The sequence below is a fragment of the Vombatus ursinus genome, unplaced genomic scaffold (genome assembly GCF_900497805.2).
Source record: "Vombatus ursinus unplaced genomic scaffold, bare-nosed wombat genome assembly UNPS02001287.1, whole genome shotgun sequence".
Lineage (NCBI taxonomy): Eukaryota > Metazoa > Chordata > Mammalia > Diprotodontia > Vombatidae > Vombatus > Vombatus ursinus.
In genome coordinates, this window is record NW_020941065.1 from 5,579,581 (window position 1) to 5,602,644 (window position 23,064).

General features: G+C 47.2%; 1 protein-coding gene across 2 annotated transcripts in view; it reads right to left on the reverse strand.

Moving 5' to 3' along the window:
- The window catches only part of TESC (tescalcin), a 60,066-nt gene extending 37,287 nt beyond the window's left edge, over positions 1-22,779 (reverse strand). Inside the window, exon 1 of one of the 2 annotated variants that reach the window (XM_027864754.1) lies at positions 22,594-22,779. In XM_027864754.1, the coding sequence (XP_027720555.1) occupies positions 22,594-22,651 (58 nt within the window). In that variant the 5' untranslated portion in view covers positions 22,652-22,779. The remainder of the gene's footprint in view (positions 1-22,593) is intronic. The other variant, XM_027864747.1, reaches the window with a different exon arrangement.
- Positions 22,780-23,064: the final 285 nt, after the last annotated feature.

Below are 23,064 nucleotides of genomic sequence, written 5' to 3' on the forward strand. Positions count from 1 at the left end.
GAATCTATTATACATTGTGTCTATATATACTATTTTATACTATATACCTGTCTATGCTATAGAGAATCTATTGTATAATAGATTATACAATAGATTCATTCTCTCTCTCTCTCCCCGATACAATGTAATTTTGAAGGTTATGTAATTAGAGACTGGCAGAGGTAGGGGGGATCAGGAAAAGTCTCATCTAGAAGGCAGCATTTACAAGGCAGCGATGATGTGGGGCTGCATTACCGGCATGGGGAACAGCCTGGACAAAGGTGTGGAGACAGGAGATTGGAATGTCGTGTTTGGGGAGCAGTAAGAAGATGGGTTTGACTGGAATGGACAGCGTTTGATGAAGGGAGCAGAGTGTGATCTGTCTGGAGCTGCAGGCCTGATAGGGCATCACCACAGTTCACAGGTGAGGGGGGAGGCGGGAAGGACCGATGATAGGCTGGTGGGCTTGCCCGTGACTCGCTCAAGCTGCCCCCCTGGTGAGGACCTCTGAAGCAAAGCCGCGCTTCCCGGGAGGCTGCTGTCCCTTCTCCATGGCTTATCCTTTATCACCTCTCGGCTGCCTTCCCATCAGAGTTCAGGGGACAAGGGACCGGCACCTGGATTTTCTTTTCCATTCTTCTGACTGACTTCCAGGAGTGCAAGCGTGGAGGATGATGAAGACCCCCCCCCCCAAAGGACCACAGATCTAGAACTGCAACCACCTTAGAGACCATCTGCTCCTGTCCTTTCATTTTACAGATGAGGAAACTGGGGCTCAGAGAGGTTATGCAATTTGCCCAAGGTCACCAGATAACAAGTCCTCTGACTCCAGTGACTGAATTCCTCACCCTCCTTCCTTTCCCAGCCCACTGAGACACATCTCTGAGAGGCAGTTTTGTTGGATTTAGAGTCATTAAGCCTGGGTTCTAGGCTCAGCTCTGCCACTGACCAGGGCAAGCCCATACCCTACAGCCCATACCCTACTCTGGACTTCAGTTTCTTCTTCTATAAATCCTTTTTTTTTTTTAAGAGGAAGCAATCGGAGTTAAGTGACTTGCCCAGGGTCACACAGCTAGTAAGTGTCTGAGGTCACATTTGAACTCAGGTCCTCCCGGTTCCAGGGCTGGTGCTCTACCCACAGTACCACCTAGCTTCCCCTCCTCTTCTGTAAACCGAGGGACTTACAGTCAACCTATGTGATTCCCAATGTTCTTAGACCTCCTACCATTCTGTGACTAAGATCCTAAGTCATACCTGTTCCAAAGCTTGATTAGATTATAATTATTTATTATATTATTAGATCATAATTGTTCTGGAGGACAGGTACCACATTTTGGATCTTTTTTTCTTTTCTATTTTTGAGTCTCTAGCACTTAGCACAGTGCCTGGCACTTAAGTATTTACTGACCAATTGACCAAAGCAGTCTAAGAGTTTCCTTTTTACTGTTTCCTTTTTACTATCCCAGGCCCCAAAGCTATCGCTAGTCAGCAGCCACCCACCGCAGTCCATGAGAACAGGAAACCAAAGCCCTTCCACAGAGCAGCGAGAACCCAAAGGCGGCCCACAGACACATTAAGCATGGTAAAAGAGACGTGACTTTTGAAGAAGGCACCAAAGCTCCATGAGTTTGTTTTCTATATATGCTGGATTTATGCATCTAGCAAGATGCCCAAGTAGAATGTAAGCCCCTAGAGGGCAGGAGCCCTCACTCATGTAGCACAGTGCCTGGCACACAGTAGGTGCTTAAAATAAATGCTGGTTGACTGACAGTTTGATTGACTCACATCAAAAGAACTTTCTCTAGCTCCTTTGGGGATTTTCAGACTTTGAGAATGGGAAGAGACCTCAGAGGCCATTCAGTTCTAGAGTAACCTGTATTTTAACAAGAATTACTTCTATGATGTCCAACAAAAGTGACCATTCAGAATACAGTTGAAGTTAGAGTAGTGGGGAACTCATGCTTCCTGAAGTGGCCTGTCATTCTCCTTTGGGACAGTTTTGATTCTTAAGGGCATGGGTCTAGAGCTGAAAGGGAGCTCAGAGATTCCTTATGCTCCAATCCTTTCATTTTATAGATGAGGAAACTGAGGCTCAGGAGGTGAAGAGATTTGCCTAAGGTCAAAAGGAAGTAAGCATTAGAGGTGGGTCTGTTGACTCACATATTGTTTTTACTGCGCTAGGTTTGTCCCTTACAATACATCATATAAGAGCTGGAAAGGACCATGGCGGCCACCAAATCCTGCCAACACCCAGTGCTCGTTTCCCCATACCTTGACTACAGCTATTCCCTTCTTGTACAAGGTACCATGTTAATGTTATTGGAGATACAAGAACAAATTGGACATAACTCCTACCCCCAAGAAACCCACAGAATGGTAGCCAGGAGATGATGAGTCCAGGTAAATATGATGCTGTTTAGAATGGGAAAAGAGCATAAGAGGAGTGGCTAAGTGCTAGGAGATCAGATGAGAGAGGAATTGAGAGACTTCATGGAGAGGGTGGCCGATGGACTGACTCGTCATCATCATCATCAATCACCACCACCACCACCACCATCATCATCATCATCCTCTTCTTCTTCCTCCTCCCCATCACCATCATCACTACCACCACTACCATCATCATCATTATGAATCACCAAAACCATCATCACCACCACCACCACCATCATCATCATCATCATCACCCTCTTCCTCTTCCTCCTTCTCATCACCATCATCACCATCACCCCCATCATCATTATCACTAACACTTATGTAGTGCTTTAAGGTTTACAAAATGCTTTACATATAATATCCCCGTTTTACAATCATACAATCGTAAGGGAAAAACAACTAGCATTTATATAGAACCTACTATGTGCCAGGCACTATGCTAAGCACTTTACAAATATTATCTCAATTTATCCTCACAACAACCCCGGGAAGTAAGTGTTGATACCACTACCCCCATTTTGTAGATGAGGAAACTGAAGCAAGCAGAGTGCCTTGCCCAGGGTAACACAGCTAATACATGTTGGAGGCTGGATTTGAACTCAGGTCTTCCTGACTGCAGGTCCAACATTCTAGCCACTGTGTGCCAACTAGCTGCCAAGGTGACTAATAATAAGGGATCAAGATATAGGCAGCTGGAGATTGGGAAGAGTAAGGAGAGATTGTTGACAAAAGGAACAAAAACACGGAGGTAGGAAAGGGAGTTTCCTATTTAGGAAACTGAGGGTCCAGTGGAAAGAGTGCTGGACCTAGAGTCAGGAAGACCTGAGCTCAAATCTGGTCTCAGACACTTACGGTGTGACCCTGGGCAAGTCACTTCAGCCTGTTTGTCTCATCTGTCAAATGAGCTGGAGAAGGAAACGGCAAACCATTCCAGTGTCCCTGCCAAGAAAACCCCAAATGGAGTCACAAAGAGTTGGATATGACTCAACAACAACAACAATAAGGACCTACTATGTGGCAGCCTGCACTGTGCTGGGTGATGCGGATACAAGGACAAATGTAATTGGGGGGAGGGCATGGGAGTCTCTTTGGCTGGAGGAGAGGAATGGGATCCCCTGGAGGGCCCTGGATGAGCGAGAATCTTGGCCCCAAGACCAAAGAACTCGGGTCCCTTTTGGCAGCCAGAGGCTCTCAGGCTGGACCTCCAAGTGCTTTTAGCATTTGGCCCCTTTCCATCATCTGCAATGCCTGTCTTCTGGAATCGTCTTCAGCCTCTGCCTTTTTGGGGCTAATGAGAAGAGAAGATATAGGCAGGGACAGGAACAATCCCTTCAAGACAGAAGGAGACATTTGAAAGCACAGCTGATGCTTCAGGGACCCAGCCCCCTCCACCATAAGCATCTTTAGAATTCTCTTCTTTCTTCATGGCTTTTGTGACAAAGCGGGCGTGGTGCTCCCCCTTCCCAGATCGGGGCGACGTCTCTCAGCCTTCTTTTGATGAAATATTGATAGCTTTTGTTTTCACATGACCTCATCTGTAAAAGGAACTGCAGAAGGAAACGGCAAACCGCTCCAGTATCTTTGCCAGGAAAACCCCAAATGGGGTCACAGAGAGTCAGACACGACCGAAACGACTGAGCAACAACAATTAACACAACAACTAGTATCCTGAGAAGTGGAAGGGAATTCAGAGGCCATTTTGATCAATCCTCCCATTTCACAGAGAAGCAAACTGAGGCTCAGGGCTGTAAGGGAAGGAGAGATTTGGAGTTGGAAGGAATTTTTAGGGTCATCTATTCTAACCCCTTCATTTCACGGTGAAGGAAACCGAGGCCCACAGGTGACCTGCCCAAGGTAGGTCACAGCAGAGGCCCAAGGTTCCTAGTTCAGACACAAACATCCTTCCGGAATGCAGCACAAACAATCCATCAGGGATGATGTCTGTGCTGAGCTCAGCCGATGGGTCCAGCTGACGCTGCTGGTTTGCTGGGACTTTGCATCCTCCGCCAAACTTGTAATGCTGTTCTGTTAACAGCATGCCCTCCCTCGCCTGGAAGGACCCATATATACCCACTTGGGAACACGGTTTTTGTCCTGGTAAGCTCTCATCTTCATGGTTTCCTTTGGATCCCCAATTTGGGTCCAAGTCACTGGGAACAGTAAAAGGCATTGACCAGCGTGGAGCAATGGAAAGAGCTCTTGGCTTAGAGCCAATGGACCTGGGTTGGGTTCGAATGGTGTCTCTACTAATTATTTCCTGTGTTACCTTGGGCAAGTCACTTAGACTACCTCGGTTTCCTCCTTTGTAAAACGGGAACAGACTAGGTGACTTCTAGAGTCCCTCTTAACTCTAAATCCATGAACCTACTTCTCTAGGTCTCAGTTTCCCTATTTGTAAAATGAGAGGAACAAATGAGGCAATTTCCCAGCTTTATATAGATGCTCTCCACCAGAGGTAATAAGCATTTGCTAAGCACTCAGTGTTTGCCAGGCCCGGTACTTGGCTCTAGGGACACACACACACACACACACACACACACACACACACACACACACGAGCCCCTGCCCTCACGAAGCTTCCGTTCTATCACTGGAGGTAGTCTGTACATAGATACATGTATAGAGATACATGTATATAGAAGATACATGTATATAGAAAACAAATACAAGCTAGTTGGGGAGGGGAGGCAGAATCACTTGCTGGGAATCAGTAAAGACCAGTATTTGAAGGCAGTGCTTGAACTGATTCTTGAAGGGAATTAGGAATTGGGGGTATCCATTTGACAGGGGTCACAAATGGGCTCAATCATTCAATCAATCAACAAGCATTTGTTAAGCACCTACTTTGTGCCAGGCAGAGCAGCTAGGTGGCTCCATAGTGCCTAGAGTTCTATTCCTGGAGTCAGGAAGACTCGTGTTCCTGAGTTCAAATCTGCCCTCAGACACTCTCTAGCTGTGTGACTCTGGGCAAGTTACATGGCCCTGTTTGCCTCAGTTTCCTCATCCGTAAAATGAGCTGGAGAAGGACATGACAAAACCGCTCCAGTATCTCTGCCAAGAAAACCCCAGATAAGGTCACGAAAAGTCGGATGCAACTGAAAAGCAAACTACTGCTGTGTGCCAGGCACTGTGCTAAGTGCTGGGGATATGAAGAAAGGCAAGAACAGTCCTTGCCCTCAAGGAGCTCACATTCTAACAGAGGAGACGTCATAAAAATAACCCAAGTTATTTTGGGGACATATGAGATACATGGAACGTAAAGGGGAGGTAATTTCAGAGACTCTCACTTTGTAAAATGATCTCGCACTTAACATGTGCAGTAGAATGTGAACTTTTTCAGGGCAGGGACTTGTCTGTCCATCCCCAAGCCTAGTCCAGTGCCTGGTACATAGTAGGGTGCTTAATACATGGTGGTGACATGGATAAGAGCACTGGGCTTACAGTCAGGAAGACCTGAGTTCAAATCCAGCTTCAGAAACTTTACCAGCCATGTGACCCTGGGCAAGTCACTTAATTTCAGTCTGGCTCAGTTTTCTTATCTTTAAAATGGGAATAATAATAATAATAACAGCACCTATCTCCCAGGGTTGTTGTGAGAATCAAGTGAGATAATAGCTGCAAAGCACTTAGCACAGTGGCTGCCATATATGTGGTAGAGCTATAGAAATGTTAGCTATTATTATTATTATTATCCCATTGAATTGAGCTGAATTTGGCCTTGAATACTAGCTGCCCTTAAACTTGAGCCTCTTCTGCCAATAGGAACAGTGCCCATAGCCTCATCCCAGCACGAGGAGGTACAGGCCTGAGAGGGAGGGTTTTTATAATCTTTTATCTAGAGAAGGATGAGGATGAAACAAACCCTCTCTCACTCATCCCTCAGCCTCCCGCTGTCTTTCTCTAGACTGGGGCTGACGCTAGGTTGGATTGATTGGACTTTTGAACAGGGCTTTCTTCTCCCCACTGTCTGGCTGGGAGTTTGGGGAGGTGGTGTTTGGGAAGAGCTGTGTGTGTGCATGTGTGTGTGTGCGCAGCTTGACTCTGAAATCAGAGTGTGTTCTGCTTGCATCTCATCTCCCCGTTCAGTCTTTTCTCCTTTGCTTGGCTGTGCCAACTTTTCATTTAGTTAAAATGCCTTTAAAAAAAAAAAAAAGGTTGGGGAAGGACAATTCTACAGATCAGATGTTGAAAAGACCTGGAGAGGCTCATCTTGTCCAACCTATACCTGAACCTGACTCTGATCTAGGAGCCCAGAGAGGTTTGATAACTTGCCAGAGGTCCCCTATGTAGGAAGCATTAGAGGGGGAAGGAACATGGAGCCCATGTCTTCAGTTTCTCCAATCAGGGTTTGTGCCTCAGTACCACCAGGATATCTTCTAGAATATTCCTAACATCAGTGGTCATCTAGCCTCTTCTTGATGACCTCCAGGGAAGGAGAACCCATCCCCTCCTGAGGATTCCCATGCTACTGTGGGATTCAGCCGTTTCTCTGCAAGACCCCATTTGGGGTTTTCTTGGCAGAGATACTGGAGTGGTTTGCCATTTCCTTTTCCAGCTCATTTTACAGATGAGGAAACTGAGGCAAAAAGGGTGAAGTGAATTGCCCTGGGTCACACAACTAATAGGAGTCTGAGGCTGGATTTGAACTCAGGTCTTCCTGATTCCAAGCCTGGGGCTCTATGCACTATGGAGCTCCCTAGCTGCCCTTCAATGTTAAGAGGTCTCTTTCATCTTTAAAGCCACGGTCCTTTGATGTCTCACAGTCTGACCAGAGCATAGTACTACTTCCTACTCCCGGAAGCTGTGCCTCTCTCCCTGCCCCTCCCATTACATTAGCTTTCCCAAGCTCCTAATGAATAACTTCCTGTCTGGTCCAAAGCTTTCTTGGATTGTCAGCTCTGCCCCAAGGTCAGACGAGGGGGAACCATCTCTGGGCTGCAGCATGTGTGGGGAGGGTTGGACTGGAAGCTTTGACAGGGAGAGCTGTCAAACACAGACACGGTCTGGGGAGCGAGGCTGCAGCAGCTCCCGGACTTAGTGATGAGACCTCCGGGCATCCACCAGAACGGAGAACCAGCCCATGGGGCAGGGCTGCTTGAGGAGGGGCCAGCCTGGAAACGTTAGACTCTTCACTCCAGTGAATGGAGAATGCCCATCCATCCTTCTTCATGGGGGGCCCAGGGGAGACACACGGACCAGGGCAGCATTGGCCATTTAACTATTCGTGGAGTTGAATGAACGGGTTTGCAGGTGGAAGACCATGACTAAGCACCAGGGATAGAAAAAGAGGCAAAAGTCAGGTCCTAGGAAAATATGCTTAACATAAATGTATATGTAGAGCCTATATCAGATTGTACACCATCTGGGGGGGGGTCAGGAAGAAGTGGGAGGGTGAGAAAATTTAAAACGCCAGAGAAAATGCCCAGCGTAGGTGAGCATTGGTCCTTAGGAATGATGACATAGTTAATAATAACTAACATTTATATAGTGCTTACTATGTGCCAGGCACTGTCCTAAGTGCTTTACAATAATTATCTCATTTGATCCTCATAACAATGCTGGGAGGTAGGTATTAATATTACCCCCATTTTACAGACGAGGAAACTGAGGCAACCAGAGATTAAGTGATTTGCCCAGGATCACACAGTGTAAACATTTGAGTCTGGATTTGAACAATCCATGGTTCTACCTAATTGTTTACTGCATGTCATTTCGTTTTAGAAGGAGGTAATTTCATGTTCATTGAATTAAATTGATCACAGATCTAGACAGAATGGAACTTCACGAGAGCCAACCCTTCATTTTTAAAGATGAGGAGATTGAGGTCCAGAGAAAGGAAATGATTCAGTCAGGAAGCGGCACAGCCTGATTCTAACTCAGGTGTTAGGACCTTAGATCCTGGAATCCTGTCCTCTAGTCTCCCGCAGCTTCCTCTCCCTAAGGGCATGCCCAAGCCTCTTTAAGTACAAATCTAGACCCAAGAAGCCCAGAGCTTGGAGTGCTCAGTCACAAGTAACCCACATATGGATCACTTCCCATAGAAGGGCAGGAAATCCCCCTTCAGAGACATTTCTACATTGAGTCCTATGTAGACCAACTATCTCATTTTACAGATGAGGGAGCTAAAGTCCACGGAGGTGAAGGGACTTAGCCAAGGTCATACAGATTGTAAGTGGGCAAGGTGGGGCTCATACCTTTGTGTATGACTCCAGAGTCATCAGAGCTCCAGTTCAACAGACCCTCCCCCTTTCCAGGCCATGACTGGTAGATTGTAGAGGACGCAGAGCTCACCCCAACTCCACCTTTTACCACTTCCTTCCCTATACCCCGACTCTCCCTCAGGCTGTCCCCCAAGAAGCCAAAGTAACACAAGGCTCTGTCCCAGGTGTGACTGTTACCCCTCCCAGGACACGGGGATCTCCGATGACTTCATGAGAGACCTTTGGGAGAACAGACAGTGCTCTTTCAATATTGTTTCCTCTAATAAAGGTCATCTGCCTTCAAACAAAGGATTTGTTTGTCATCATGGCTTTTTTAATGGCTGGCTCACTAGAAGCAATCACCTGTCTTTTTACTTTGGGAACATGGTTTGGAAAGGCTGCAAAGCTGCTGGCTGAGCCAATGGCTTCACTCCAGGCCTCCTTTCCCAGAAGCCTTCTCTCTGGTCATCTTAAGGGCAGGGGAAAGAGCACTCACTGAATCTGGAGTCAGAGCACGTCTACACAAGCACCTGCTACTTCTCACCTGGGTCACTTACATCCCTTCACCCTGGTGCTCACCTTCATGTGGTATTCAAAACTGTTTTCACAAGGCATCCATCCATCAAAGAGCAAGCATTTATTAAGTAACTACTGTGTTCTAGAGCAGCTAGGTAGTCCAGTGGATAGAGCACTAGGCTTGGAACCAGGAAGACTCATCTTCATGAGTTCAAATCTGGCCTTAGACACTTACTAGTTGTATGACCCTGGGCAAATCACTTTAACCCTGTTTGCCTCAGTTTCCTCATCTGTAAAATGAGCTGCAGAAGGAAATGGCAAACCACTCCAATATCTTTGCCAAATGGGGTCACAAAGGGTTGGACACAACTGAAAAATGACTGAACAATAATTGTGTTCTAAGCATGATTCTGCCTTTCTTTGTATCCTCAATCCTTAGCATGATGCCTGGCACATAGTAAGTGCTTAATCAATGCTTGCTGAGTGACTTACTGACTGGGTGTACAAAGATAAAAGTGGAATAGTTTCTGCCCTCAAGTAGCTCATCTCATTTTACATGTGAGGAAACTGAGGCTCTGAGGGGTATTATAGCAAATGTCAGAGGCATGATCCAAATCTGTCCTTAGACACTAAGAGGCTGGCAAGCCTCAGCCTCTCTTTGTCTCACTTTCCTCATCTGTAAAAACAGGATGATAATAGTATCTACCTCCCATGATTGTTGTGAACATCAAATGAAATAATTTTTGCAAGTCAATGTGCAAACCTTAAAGGGCTAGATGAATGTTTGCCACCATCATCATCACCACCACCACCACCATCATCATCATCATCATCACCACCACCACCATCATCATCACCATCACCATCATCACTACCACCACCATCATCACCATCATCATCATCACTATCATCACCATCATCATCATCACCATCACCATCATCACCACCATCACCATCGTCACCACCACCATCATCATCCAAACCTCATAGTATCCTAGGTCTAGGGCTGGAAGGGATGTCAGAAGCCATCTAGCTCAAACCCCTCATTTTTACAAAGGAGGAAACTGAGGCTCAGAAAGTTGAAGTAACTTGCCCAAGGTCATATAGCCATAACCGTCAGAGGCTGGGTTTGAAATCCCAGCCTCTAAAATGAGTCTTCTTTACTTCATGATGAATACATTCATTGTCTGTCCTTCCTTTGAGAGTTCCACCTTCTACTCCAGGCCTTTTCCTGATTCCACCCCCAGTGGCTAGAACTCTCTCCTCAAGATGACTTTGTATTACTTTGTAGGAGGCAACATGTTGCCAATAGAAAACATGTTGGGAGTTGGAGGCAAAAAACCTACATTCCAAACCTAGCCTACCACTTACTACCTGTGTGTAACATTGGGCAAATCACTTCACCACTCTGGGCCTCAGTTTCCCCATTTGTAAAAGAAAGGAGTTGGACCAGATGACCAGCTCAAGGCCTATGATTCTATGTATATACTTTTTATTTATTTGTGTACATGTTGTATGTCCCATCTAATAATAATAATAGCAATAATAGCTAACATTTACATAGCACTTGCTATGTATCAGGTGAGGCAGCTAAGCGGCTCAGTGGATTGAGCACATGGCCTGGAGTGAGGAAGACCTGAGTTCATATCCAGCCTCAGACACTTACTAGCTGTGTGACCTGGGCAAGTCACTTAACTCTGTTTGCCTCAGTTTCTTCATCTGTCAAATGAGAAGGAAATGGCAAACCATTCCAGTAAAGAAAACCCCAAATGGGGTCATGAAGAGTCAGACTTGAACAACAGCAGATTCACCCAAGATGTATACAAAGTAGATGGCAGGTGATCTCAGCAGGGAAGGCACTAAGGACCTCCGGAAGGTGGGAATCTTGATGTATGACCTTAGGCAAATCACTTAACCTCTGTTTGCCTTAATCTATCGGAGAAGGAAATGGCAAACCACCCCAGCATCTTTGCCGAGAAAATTCCATGAACAGTATGGTTCATGGGGTCACAAAGATCGGGATACAACTGAACAACAACAAATGTGCCAGATGCTTTATGATTATCTCATTTGATCCTCACAACAACCCTGGGGGTAGGTGCTATTATTATTCCCATTTTACAGATGGGGAAACTGAGCGCAAGTGACTTGTCCAGGGTCACACAGCTAGTAAACCTCTGAGGATGGATTTGAACTCAGGAAGCTGCGTCTTCCTGACCGCTCTATGCACTATGGCGCCACCTAGCTGCTCTTAGAATAGAAGCTCGCTGAGGGCAGGGATTGCATCATTTTCATCTTTGTTTCTGCAGCATCTAGGCCAGTGGGTGCTAGTACATGCTTGTTAGATTGATTTAGAAGAGCTGTCGGCGCCCTCCTCACTCTAAATCCCCTCATTCTATCCTCTAGTCCTGGGCCCTTCCTCTCCTCACTCTGTCTCTGCAAAGTCAGTTCCTTGGAGAAGTCTCCTGTCTTTCCAGGGTAGTAAGCTAAGCTGACTCCAAAAACGTCTGATCTCTGTGAATCTGAGGAACCTGAGCTAAGCCCATAAAACATGAGTGGGTGGGAGGAAGGATGGGAAGGTTCAGAAGTCCCCTGAAAAGGCGCCATGATTGGGGTTGAGCCCCCAGCTTTGGCAGCCTTCCCTTAAATTCCATGCAGCATTTTGGGGACCATTACCCTATGAAAGGTGCCTGAGGCCTCTGACACAGCTCAGGGGGATCTAATTGCTGCTGATCAGTAGAGCTAGGACAGTGTTGGCACAGATGGGCAATCACTTTGTTGGCACCATGGGAGACAGAGGCAGTATGGTGGAATGGAAAGAGGTCGGAATCTGCTCCTTCTGAGCTGGGTGAATGGAATGAATCCTGCATCCTCAGTGCCATCATCTATAAAATGGAGGTAGAAGGCGGGGCTTAGATCAGCTGATGTCTAAGGTCTTTCTAGCCTTGAGAGTCTCCAAGCTATGCACTGGGACCAAAGCATCACCAGCAGGTGATCCTGAGGAAAACCGAACTAGATGACCACTGCCCTGGGCGGTGTCCTTCTCTGTCCTGTCCTGTGTCCTTCTCTGAGGAGCTGCCCTCTGACCCGCTCCTTCGCATGAGCGTGAAACCACTTAGCACAGTCCTGGGCCACCTTTGTAGGCTAACCCTCCCCATGCCACACATTCTGACCCTTTCCAGACCATCCCTCCTTTCCCTGAAATGAAAAGACCCCGGCCTGGGAGTCAGGAAGCTTGAGCTCCCTTCTTGGAACCTCAGTCTTCTCCTTTGTAAAATGAAGACATTGGGAGCTTCTTGGGCATCCAGATGAGACATGCTTCTGGGATCTAAGTCTAGTTTTCAAGGGGAGAATAAGAAAACAAAAACAAAAACAGACCACATTTCCCAGAAGCCTTCACTTCTCATTCCCCTTACATTTCTCTAAAGAACCAATGACAGGCAAGCCAGAAGTGATACTGCCTTAACACCAACCCAAGGGAGTCAGGCACAAGGCCCAGACTAGGTGGTCCATGTGCTTTCTGGGCATCTGAGGGTTGGAGAGCTCATGAGGCCTAAAGCCTATGGGGCTGGCACTGATCCTGGTCCAAAGGGTGCACTCAAGCAGAGAAGTTTTGAAAAGCTACAATAAAACTGACACAACCCTACTCACTCCCCCACCCACTCAACTCACCCACTTACCCACTCACTCGTTCACCCACTCATTCATTTGCCCACCTACTAACTTTCCCACCCACCCATTCACTCACTCACCCACTCACTCTCATTCACTCTCACTTACTCAACCAATCACATAGGTTTCTGAGGTTCTCAGGCAAATGCGATTTTACAGAATGTCTATTTTTTAAGGGCTTAGCCCAGGTTCCTCAAATGCACAGAGTGCTTAATAAATTATTTGCATACTGCTTGATTAACTGATTAACAATAAAACATTGGATTTTAATGGAATGATCCTTCCAGCCGCCCTTTTCAGTCTAGATCTGAGTGATCCTACTCCTTGGCCCGTGGACAGGGGAATTCCATCCCCACCGAATGAAAAGCTTTCCTCTGCCCAAAAGAATTAACATACAATTCAATTCCATTTAATTGTCAGGGTCTGTGCTAGTTGCTGAGAATAAACACCAAAGTGAAACAATACCTGCCCACTACAAAGGTAGTGGCAGTGATGTTGGTGGGGGGAACAAAGCAGAAACAGAAGTAAATACAAGATGTAGATGAAATAAATTCAAAATTGGGGCAGCTGGGTGGTACAGTGGATAGAGCACCAGCCCTGATGTCAGGGAGACCTGAGTTTAAATTCGGCCTCAGACCAAACACTTAACACTTATTAACTGTGTGACCTTGGGCAAGTCACTTAACCCCAATTGCCTAAAAAATAAAAATAAAAAAAAATAAATTCAAAATCACAGAATCCAAGAGTTGTTGGGGACCTCAGTGGCCACCTTAACCAACAATACATCAAGGGAGTCCCCACTCTCCCATACTTAAGAAGTAGCAAGTGTGTCAGTTTGATTGGAACACAGCATGGAGAGTAACATGTAATCAGTCTAGAAAGAGAAGCTGAAGCCAGATTGTGAAGGGCTTTAGATGACAGAGGTGTTTTCCTTCCTTCCTCCCTCTCACTCCCTTTCTCCCTCTCTCCCTCTCTCTCTCTCTCTCTCTCTCTCTCTCTCTCTTTATCTTGAACAGACTGGATGTGCAGGGGCTACTCACTGGCCTCATCCTATTTTGATCAGCTCCAGCTCTTTGACTTGCTCATTTCTGACCTGGGCCAGGTTTGCCCTTCCAGAGGCGATCCCACTCCTGGGGGCCCACTATGTTAATGTCGACTTAGCACGGACACCCAATAGGCGTAGCCCACTGAGGCTCAGAACTCCTAAACTAAAGAGATCCAGCAGCTTTGGCCTCTGCAATAGCAGGGACCATAGGTATATGCAAATCTGTTTATTTTATCTCCAATCAATTGGGAGCTACAGAAGCTTCACTAATCATTCTTCTGTTTTAAGACTATTATTCTGTACTATTTGCTCTTTTTTTCTTCTGGTGTGTTTTGTTTCCTCTTTCTTGTGGTTCCTCCTATTGGTTCTAATTCTTACTTACAACATCACTAATGTGAAGATATGTTTAATAGGAATGTATATGAATAACCTATATCAGATTGTGCGCCATCTTGGGGAGGGAGGTGGGAAAGGAGGGGGAGAAAAATTTAAAACTCAAAAGCCCATGGAAGTGAATGTTGATAAATCAAAATAAATTAATAAAAAAAAGAAAAAAAGAATATTATTCTGGCAGCTGTGGGGAGGATGGATTGACCTGAGGGTGGGAGCTAGGGTTGGAGGTTGGAGTTTGGAAGACCTAACTGGAGGCTGTACAGCATTAGAGGGGAGAGGAACTGAGGGCCTGTGCTGAGAGTCCAGGCATGAGGGGGTGATGAGTGGTGGGACTTGTGCATGCAGAGAAAAGGAAAGTAAGGAGAGAGAGAGATCGGCCAAGTAGAACCAGTACGCCATCACTCAAGAACATTCAACGGGATGGCTAAGCCTATATTTTGCTGGGAAATAAAATGCTTTGTGCTGTCATGCTTCTCCTATTCCATAAGAGGACCCAGGACAGAGTTTGTCTTTGTATCCCTAGCCCCTAGCACAATGCCTAGTATATAGTAGGAGTTTAATAAATGCTTCCCCCCCCACCATGAATTGAATGAAAGGAAATAGACTCTTAGATTTAGAGTTGGAAGAGGCCTTATAGAAGATTCAGCGCAACCTTCTCATTTTAGAGGAGAAACTGAAGGCCAAGAGGCAGAGGGATTGGCCAAGGTCACACAGCTAGGAACCAGCACAGCTGGGAGTCGAACCCGGGTCTTCTTGGATCCAAATCCAGTGCTCTTTCTGCTCTGCCATACAGGTTATTGATCAATTCACAAGCATTTATTAGGCTTCTGCTATTAGCTGGGTACCTTAGCAGGATAGGGATGCAGTCCCCAATAGTCCCTGCTGTCTTCAGGGGAAAACAACACACATACATGCTGAGGAGTGCTGGAGCCAGCCAAATAAAACTGATAGTTAAATGTTCAGTGTGAGCATTTATTTACATGTTGGAAATAAAAAAAATGCTACAAATCAGAGCTTGATTTATTGTTTTGTGGATTGTAAACTTAAGAAAGTGACAGAGAAAATATTAACAATGCACATTAAACTGAAAACTGTGCCACATGAATTTTTTTTTCAGAGACCTGGTTGTTAAACATGTACCAGAATACCCCTGCATATAAGTAATAATAATAGTTAACATTTACATAGCACCTACTATGTGCCAGGTGCTGTGCTATTGCCATTATTATCTCATTTGATCCCCATGACAACCCTGGGAGGTAGTGCTATTATTGTTCCCATTTTACAGATGAGGACACTGAGGCAAACATGTTAAATGACTTGGCCAGGATTGTGCAGCTAGTAAGTGTCTGAGGCTGGGTTTGAACTCAGGTCCTCCTCCAGGGCCTGTGCTCTATCCATTACACCACCTAACTGCCCCTACACTCAGTTTGAGAGAGATGACTGTTCTCTGAACTTTTTACTCAGGGCTGTCCCCCTTCAGCAAGTCCCAGTTAACTCTGTGGGGCTTTTCATGGACTCTGTGGATGGGCAGGCACCCCAGGATTCTGCCAACTGTCTCGTAAACCACTTTTATAAGTGTTGTGAGTTCTCATGGGAGACATGCCCATGGACACATTGGGATTCAGCAGGGAGCACCACAGGACCCAGAGCTGGAAGGGCCCTTAGAGGACAAAGAGTCCAACCCCTCACTTTACAAAGGAGGAAACTGAGGTCTTGACTGAAGAAATGACTTGCCCAAGGCCACTTGAGCAGTTCAGTAGCAGAGAAGGGATTCAAATCCTCTGTCTCCAAGTCCAGTCTGTATCTACGCTCCATAATATCATGTGTGTCTGTATAGTAAGCATCAGCAATGTGGCCAGAATGATGTCACCTGGCAGCCCCATCCCCAACCCAGCATAAACGTCCTCAGAGACCTAAGTGATCCTCGTCGGCCATGATCTTTAGGGCCTTCACCATACAGGCTGCCCTGTTTATCATCAACTTTCCTGAAACTGTGGTGCCCAGAAAGGAACAGATGGAGTCTGGTCAGAAAAGAATCCCTGTATCCCCTGGGCACTATGGGGGTGGGGAGAGAGAGGGAGGGGGAGAGAGAGAAGAGGGAGAAGGAGAGGGAGAGGGAGAGTAGAAGAGAGAAAAGAAGAAGAAGAGGACGAAGAAGAGGAGAAGGAGGAGAGAGAGACAAGGAGAGAGGGAGAGGGAGGGAGGGAAAGGGGGAAAGAGAAGGGTGGCGCACAGTAAAACAGTCCCTGCTTTCCAGAATTTAACATTATAGTGAGGAATTTTTGGACTTAGGGCAAACATTACAACTTGGCCCTTCCCCACCCTCCCCTTCCAGAGCCTCCCTTTTAAACCCAGCTTTCTTCTACTCCGTATGTATCTTATACTTGCTTATTTATTTGCATTTTGAGGGCAGGGACTTTTTTTGCTCTTTCTTTGTATCCCCAACACTCAGTACAATGCCCAGCACATAGTAGGTGATTAATAAATGCTCTGGGGCAAGTGGTGTGAAGGGCATCCTTAGCTGAAGGGGGGGGGGGCACCAGCCTGTGGGTGTGGGTGTGGTTCTTAGATGAGAGACTGGGACCCAAGGACACATGAGGCTGCTGTTACAGAGTATATCTATCCCACAGGTTGGGTCCCACAGGCTTCAGTTTTGCCCCAGGAAGCCCCATACACAATCTAGCTGCTCCTCAACCCTTCCCCAGATCTCAGCCCTACCATCTTCCTCAAAGGAAAACAAGCATTGGCCTCTGGTCCTTTAAATTTCCCATCCTGGGGCATATTCCAGGCTTCTGGGAAATTCCTCGTCCTGGACCAAACTCCTGGTCACCCCATCCTCTTTTTTTATGGGTCTGGATGGAAGGAAGCTAAAAGGCACCTCTGCTCATTTGCTAATCCAAATGTTTCTCCGCAGAGAAATCCACTGACATTTCAGCGAAGATACAGAAGATCTGCTCTCAGCACTCCTAGAAACCCAGCTTGCAGTTGCCATCTGTCCATGTTCCAAGCCTCCACATAGCTCATTTAAGCAGATCTAATTCTCCATAATTACATTAGGTGCTCTTTTCCAATAAGGACCCTTTCTTTACAGGGTCTGGAAGAGCTCAAAGTCCTCCTGCTGTGGGTATCCAGTGACAGCTACGTGAGTCATCATTATCTAGATGCCCAGGCCAGGAAAGGTGTTTGTCTAGGACTAGAGTTAAAAGGGATCTCAGAAGCCATGGAGCCTAAAGCCCCCATTTTACAGATGGGGAAATCAAGGCAAGAAGGGTTCCCCAACTGAACTGTTTACTATGTGCCAAGCACTGGGGACACAAAGAAAGGTCCCTGCCCTCTAGGAGACAGAATGCAAACAACTATATACATAAAGGATATAGATCATATAGATGGAAGGTAACCTTAGAGAGAAGGCACTAGTGACTTGTCCAAGGTAAGTGGAAGATGAAGAATTCAAATTCATGTCTTTGGATCATTGATTTAGAGCCAGAAAGGGGCTTAGAGATTATCCAGTGCAATTCTCTCATTTTACAGATAAGGAAACTGAGGCTCAGAGAGATTCTAAGCCCAGTTGTTATTTGAATTTAAATACTCTCAATTCAACTTTCTTTCCCCCTCTGAACCACACTGCTCCCAGGGCTTTTATTTGAATGATAAAAGCTGCAGAAATTCTGTAAGCCAAGGATATAGGATTCTCTCCTCCCTTCTCACCTTGACTTTGATCACATCCGATACAGCAAAATTCATCTGGACACCCGAAGACAGAAAACCCGAACCCTAAATCCTAGGGAAGGATTTGCATTTCTCTTACCTCTCAAACAATACAATTTCTGGAGGTTTTAACTCAGCCATCCTTCCTCTTGAACCAGTCTCTGGTTTAGAGGAGCTGACTTGGGTGAATGGGTAACCTGAATGCCCTGTTCTCTCTCCTTTGGAGCTTCTGAATGGTGCCCAGCTCAAAATCTCATATCCCTAATCTTTACAGAGAGGAAAATGAATGGGTTTGATTCAATCAATAAATCAATGAGCATTTATTAAGCTCCTACTGTGTGCCAGGCCCTGAAGCTACAAAGACCAAACAGTCCTGGTCCTCAGTTCACGTTCTATTGGTGGAGATAGCATGGGCACAAAATGCATATAAGCAGAATGAATACAAGTGATGTGGGGGTGGCACTAGAAGAGGGGGGAGGCAGGGCTCAAGAAAGATGCCAGGTAGGAGGGAGCTCCTCCGAACTGGGCTTTGAAGGAAACTCTGGTGCTTTCCAACTCTTCAGCTAGGATTTATAGACAGATGCATAGAGAGCTGACTTTGCTGTCAAGTTTTAGGTTCAAGTTTTGCCTGACCCATAATGCCTGTGTGACCCTGGGCAAGTCACCTTCTCAGTGCCCAAAGTAACTCTAAGGCTATACATTCTACAAGAGTGGTGCTCTGTATTGCTGGAGGGACTTCCCATACCAGGAATGCACTAACGACATCATCACAGGTCCTTATAAAGAAAGGGGTGAGTAAAGCTCAGAACTATTGGTAGAGCTCAATGCTCCCCAGATTTCTACCTGCCTTTGGGTCAGTCATTATCCTTCTGTATCGAGCTCATCCCCTCTGAAGTAGCTGAAGGCTCTTGGTCTTTACAAAGAGTGGTCATTTTCAGACCTCTGGCCAGTGGGCATCCCAGGAGGGCCTTGGGAAACCTCCAGGGGTGGAGGCACTGGCCTGGAAGGATGAGGCCCTTCCAAAAATAGCTCAGCTGCTCTGGGAGGAAGCAGGAGTTCCAAAGGGACCTGAAAGAGTCACCGTGAGGGACAGCTCTGCCGATGGCAGATGTGCTGATAAGACTGGCCTTGCCCGTTCAGTGGCTCTGAAGGGAGCTGGGTCACCTCTGTGGGCTGTTTGGTTCCTCCCTGCTGGGACTGAATGGCAAGCCAACTCCAGCTTGGTGAACAAGGGAGTAGCAGCTTTACACAGGCTGCTCCTCCCCCCATCCTTGGCCTGTTAGAATCCTCCATCTGCTACTTTCTACCTGGGACACCTCAGGCGAATCATTCAATCTCTCCCGGCCTCAGTTTCCTCCACTGTACCTGGCACACAGTAGGCGTTTAATGAATGTTTGTCGATCAATTGAGCCATAAATGCAGGGGGCTGCTCACTCTAGTAACAATCACTTTTGAAGTCTGCAAAACACTTTACAAATATCTCATTTGAGACTCACAAAAACCTTGGGCAAGTGGTGCCGTTATAATCCTCATTTTGTGGAGGAGGAAACTGAGATAGACAATGTGACTTGCCCAGAGTCACACAAGGCCAGATTTGAACTGGTCTTTCATTCTCCAGATTCAAACTCAAAACTTCTTGACTCCAGATTAATTGCTTATCTGCTAGGTAACTAGAGAACTCCAGGGTCCCTTCCAGCTCTAACTTATCCCACCTATATCTTGTATGCACATAGTTGTTTTCATGTTCTTTTCCATTAGACTATAAGCTCCCTGAAGGCAGGCATGGTGCTTCGTTTTTTTTTTTAATCTTTCTTCATATCCGCAGTTTATACATAGTCAACTTGACTACAAATCCCCACAATCCTTCAAATCACTGTTCCGTTGTCACCTCCCAAATAGGGCCTTGCCAGATTCCCCTTGGTTATTACAACTCTGTCCTTCAAATGGCTTCACAGAACTTTGTATAAGTCACATACATGACTTTCCCAGAGAATTCCAGAAAAGGGAACTCAGCTTCTGATTGGGGAACCAGAAGCTCCCCAGAACCATGAAATCACAGTCACTGGCCAAACCCAAACCACTTTGTACATTCTTAGTATTTTCCTGTGTACCCAGTACAGGCCTACACCAAGTGTGGCAACACACTGGAGGACCTAGAGGGCCACATGTGACCTTGAGGCCACAGGATCCCCACCCCTGGTAGTGAACCCCCGCCCCCCTCTAGAAATGGCACTCCTGTGTCTGGCACCAGGAGTGATCAGTTGATTGGCTGATTTTCCCCTCAATACAGTGGAAGCTCCTTGAGCGCAGGAACTGCTTGGTTTTCATCTTCCGATAACAGTAATAGCCAATAGCTAGCATTTTAAAGTTTTCAGAGCACTTCACATATGTTGTTGTTCAGTTGTTTCAGTTGTGCCCAAATCTTTGTGACCCCATTTGGAGTTCTCTTGGCAAAGATATTGGAGTGTTTTGCCATTTTCCTTCTCCCATTCATTTTATAGATGAGAAAACTGAGGCCAACAGGGTTAAGTGACTTGCCCAGCCAGGATCATACAGCCAGTGAGTGTCTGAGGGTGGATTTGAACTCAGGTCTTCCTGACTTCAGGCCTGGTGCTCTACTTCGCCACCTAGCCGCCCTTATATATGTTATCTCATTTGTATTCCCATACCTAGACCAGCTCCAATAGGTGCTGAATAAGGGTTGGCTGGTTGGCTGATAGATGATAGAATGAAGACTGCTATCCTAGAAGTGCCCCTTTTAGGGGCAGTTAGGCGGCCCAGTAGATAGAGCACCAGCCCTGAAGTCAGGAGGACCTGAGTTCAAATCTGGCCTCAGACCAAACACTTAATGCTTACTAACTGTGTGACCCTGGGCAAGTCACTTAACCCCAATTGCCGAAAAAGAAAAAAGTGCCCCTTTTAGGAAGCCAAGTTGTATGTTTCTCCCCCTTTCCCCTCTGCCCCCAGTCTGGGGCTCTCTATTGCAGAGCTGCAAGCACATGATAAGAACAGAAACTCTGTACCAAGGAGCCCTCCCCCCACCCCCTGCCAGGGATGGTGAAATAAGGAAGGAAGCTTGTCTTCTGCTGCCCTTGGTGTCATCAGCATGTCTGTAAACTAGGACCCTCTTTTAGAGAGAGTTTCTACCTCTTCAAATACAGTGCGTCCTTCAACGCTCTGGCTTCATGTCTCAATACCAGTCACTCAGAACGGAGCCGGGCATACCCTCAGCTTATCAGCCAAGCCCACTGTTTGAAGAAAAGCTGAATGGCAAAGAAAATCCCAGGGTCAGCCCCCTCAGGCCCAGGGTGCCGAGGGTCGTACGGGCAGGGCCAAGTCTGGATTTGAACCCACACCCTCTGAATCCAGAGCCAGTGTTCTTTCCACTCTAGTATGATGTAGGAAGGAAGCTGGGCTATCTCCTAGCCTACCTATTCATTTTGACAGATCAGGAAGGTGAGTCAGAGAAAGAGGACAGCTGTTGGCCCCAGGGCCATTAAATTGCAGAGTTGAACTTAGAATTTCTAGGTTTTGGCTCAGACTCCAGGGAAGTCAGGAGGGAACTGGGTTCAGATCTCACCTCCAACATTTATTAGTTATAGGGCCAAGAAGCAATGCTCCTTGACTTGTCTCTGAGTTTCAGTTTCCTCATCAGTAAAATGGAGATAATAGCAATGCCTGTAGTACCTGCCTCACAGGCTTGTAGTTAAGATCAAGTGGGATAATGTATGTAAAACACTTTGCACCTTGTGTTCTGAACCTGGCACTTTATGGGGGGAGGGACTTCCTGGTGTGGAAACTCCCTCCAGTGATACAGATCGAAAACCCAAAAGCAAAGTGTCTCTACTTTTTTTTTTTTTGGGGGGGGGGGGGGGGTGGGGGGGGGGGGGGGGGGGAATCTGGTCTTGTTTTATCAGTGAACTAGCACCCATGCAGAAAAGCAACTCATTTCCAACAGTTTCAGAGTTGCCAGGCAGCATGGAGAGGTTAAGTGATTTGCCTATAGTCAAACAGCCTATTTGTGTCAAGGCTGCTGTTCTAGGATCCAGGCTTTCCTGACTTTCCGATCTAGCCCACCTCAACACGTTGTCTTGCTCCAAACTGACCCTATTTGCCTAAAAGTGCTGGATAAATGACAGTAATTTTATTTGTTTAATCTTTGGTCCAGTCCTGAGACTTCCTCATTTCAGGGAGCTGGCTCTACCGAGGAAGACCGGCCCTGCCCGGTGCCTGAAACTTCCAGTCTCCGGGAGCTGTCTGGGGGCACACACACAGCGTCACACGGCTAGTTTGGGTCCGGGGCGTACTCGAACCCGGGACTTTCTGCCTCTGAGCCCAGTTCTCCACCCACTCCATCACACACCCTCTCTCCTAGTAGTTGTGATAGTTGTTGGCACTCTCACGTCCACTTTCCCCGCACCGCTGAGGTCTCCCCGAACACCTCTCACCTCCAGACTGGCCCCTCTGTGCCCTTCTCCTCCCTCTTCAAGAGGAATGACAAGAAAGTGGGTCGACCCCAAGCAGTGAGGGTCCTGTCAGGGCAATCGCGAACGAAGCCGGGAGCCCTCGCAGGGCAGAAGGGAGAGCCCCCTGCCCTGGGAGCCCCAGCAGGCAGCCGGCCCCACCCCAGGGGGTACTCACAACCAGTCTTGCCCACGAGTTCCCGGACCTCCTCCGACATGGACTGGGAAGAGCCCATCCTTCCAGAAGGGAGCTAGGCGAGGAGGGGCTGCGCCGGCCTGGGACAGCGCTGGGGAGCAGCCCGCGCGGACACCCCTCTACTCCACTGCCCTGGGGTGCCCCCACGATGGGTAGGGGAGCGCAGGTGCAGGCGGGGGGCGCTCGGAGGACAGCACCTCGGGGCAGCGCGCCCCAGCAGCAGCAGACCCCGCCGGTCGTGCTCCTCAGCCGGATCCAGCGCCGGTTCAGCACTGCAGCCCGGACTGCGCCCCAGCAGCGAGCCCTGTGGCCAGCGGGGAGGAAGCCAAAAGTACTGTACGTGGAGAGAGGGAGCTCTGGCTAATATAGAGATGGAGAGAGGCGGGCGGGCGCGTCCGCCGGGTCCAAGAGCCTGCCGTGTTCCCCAGACTGCGGGAGAGACACCAGAAGGCG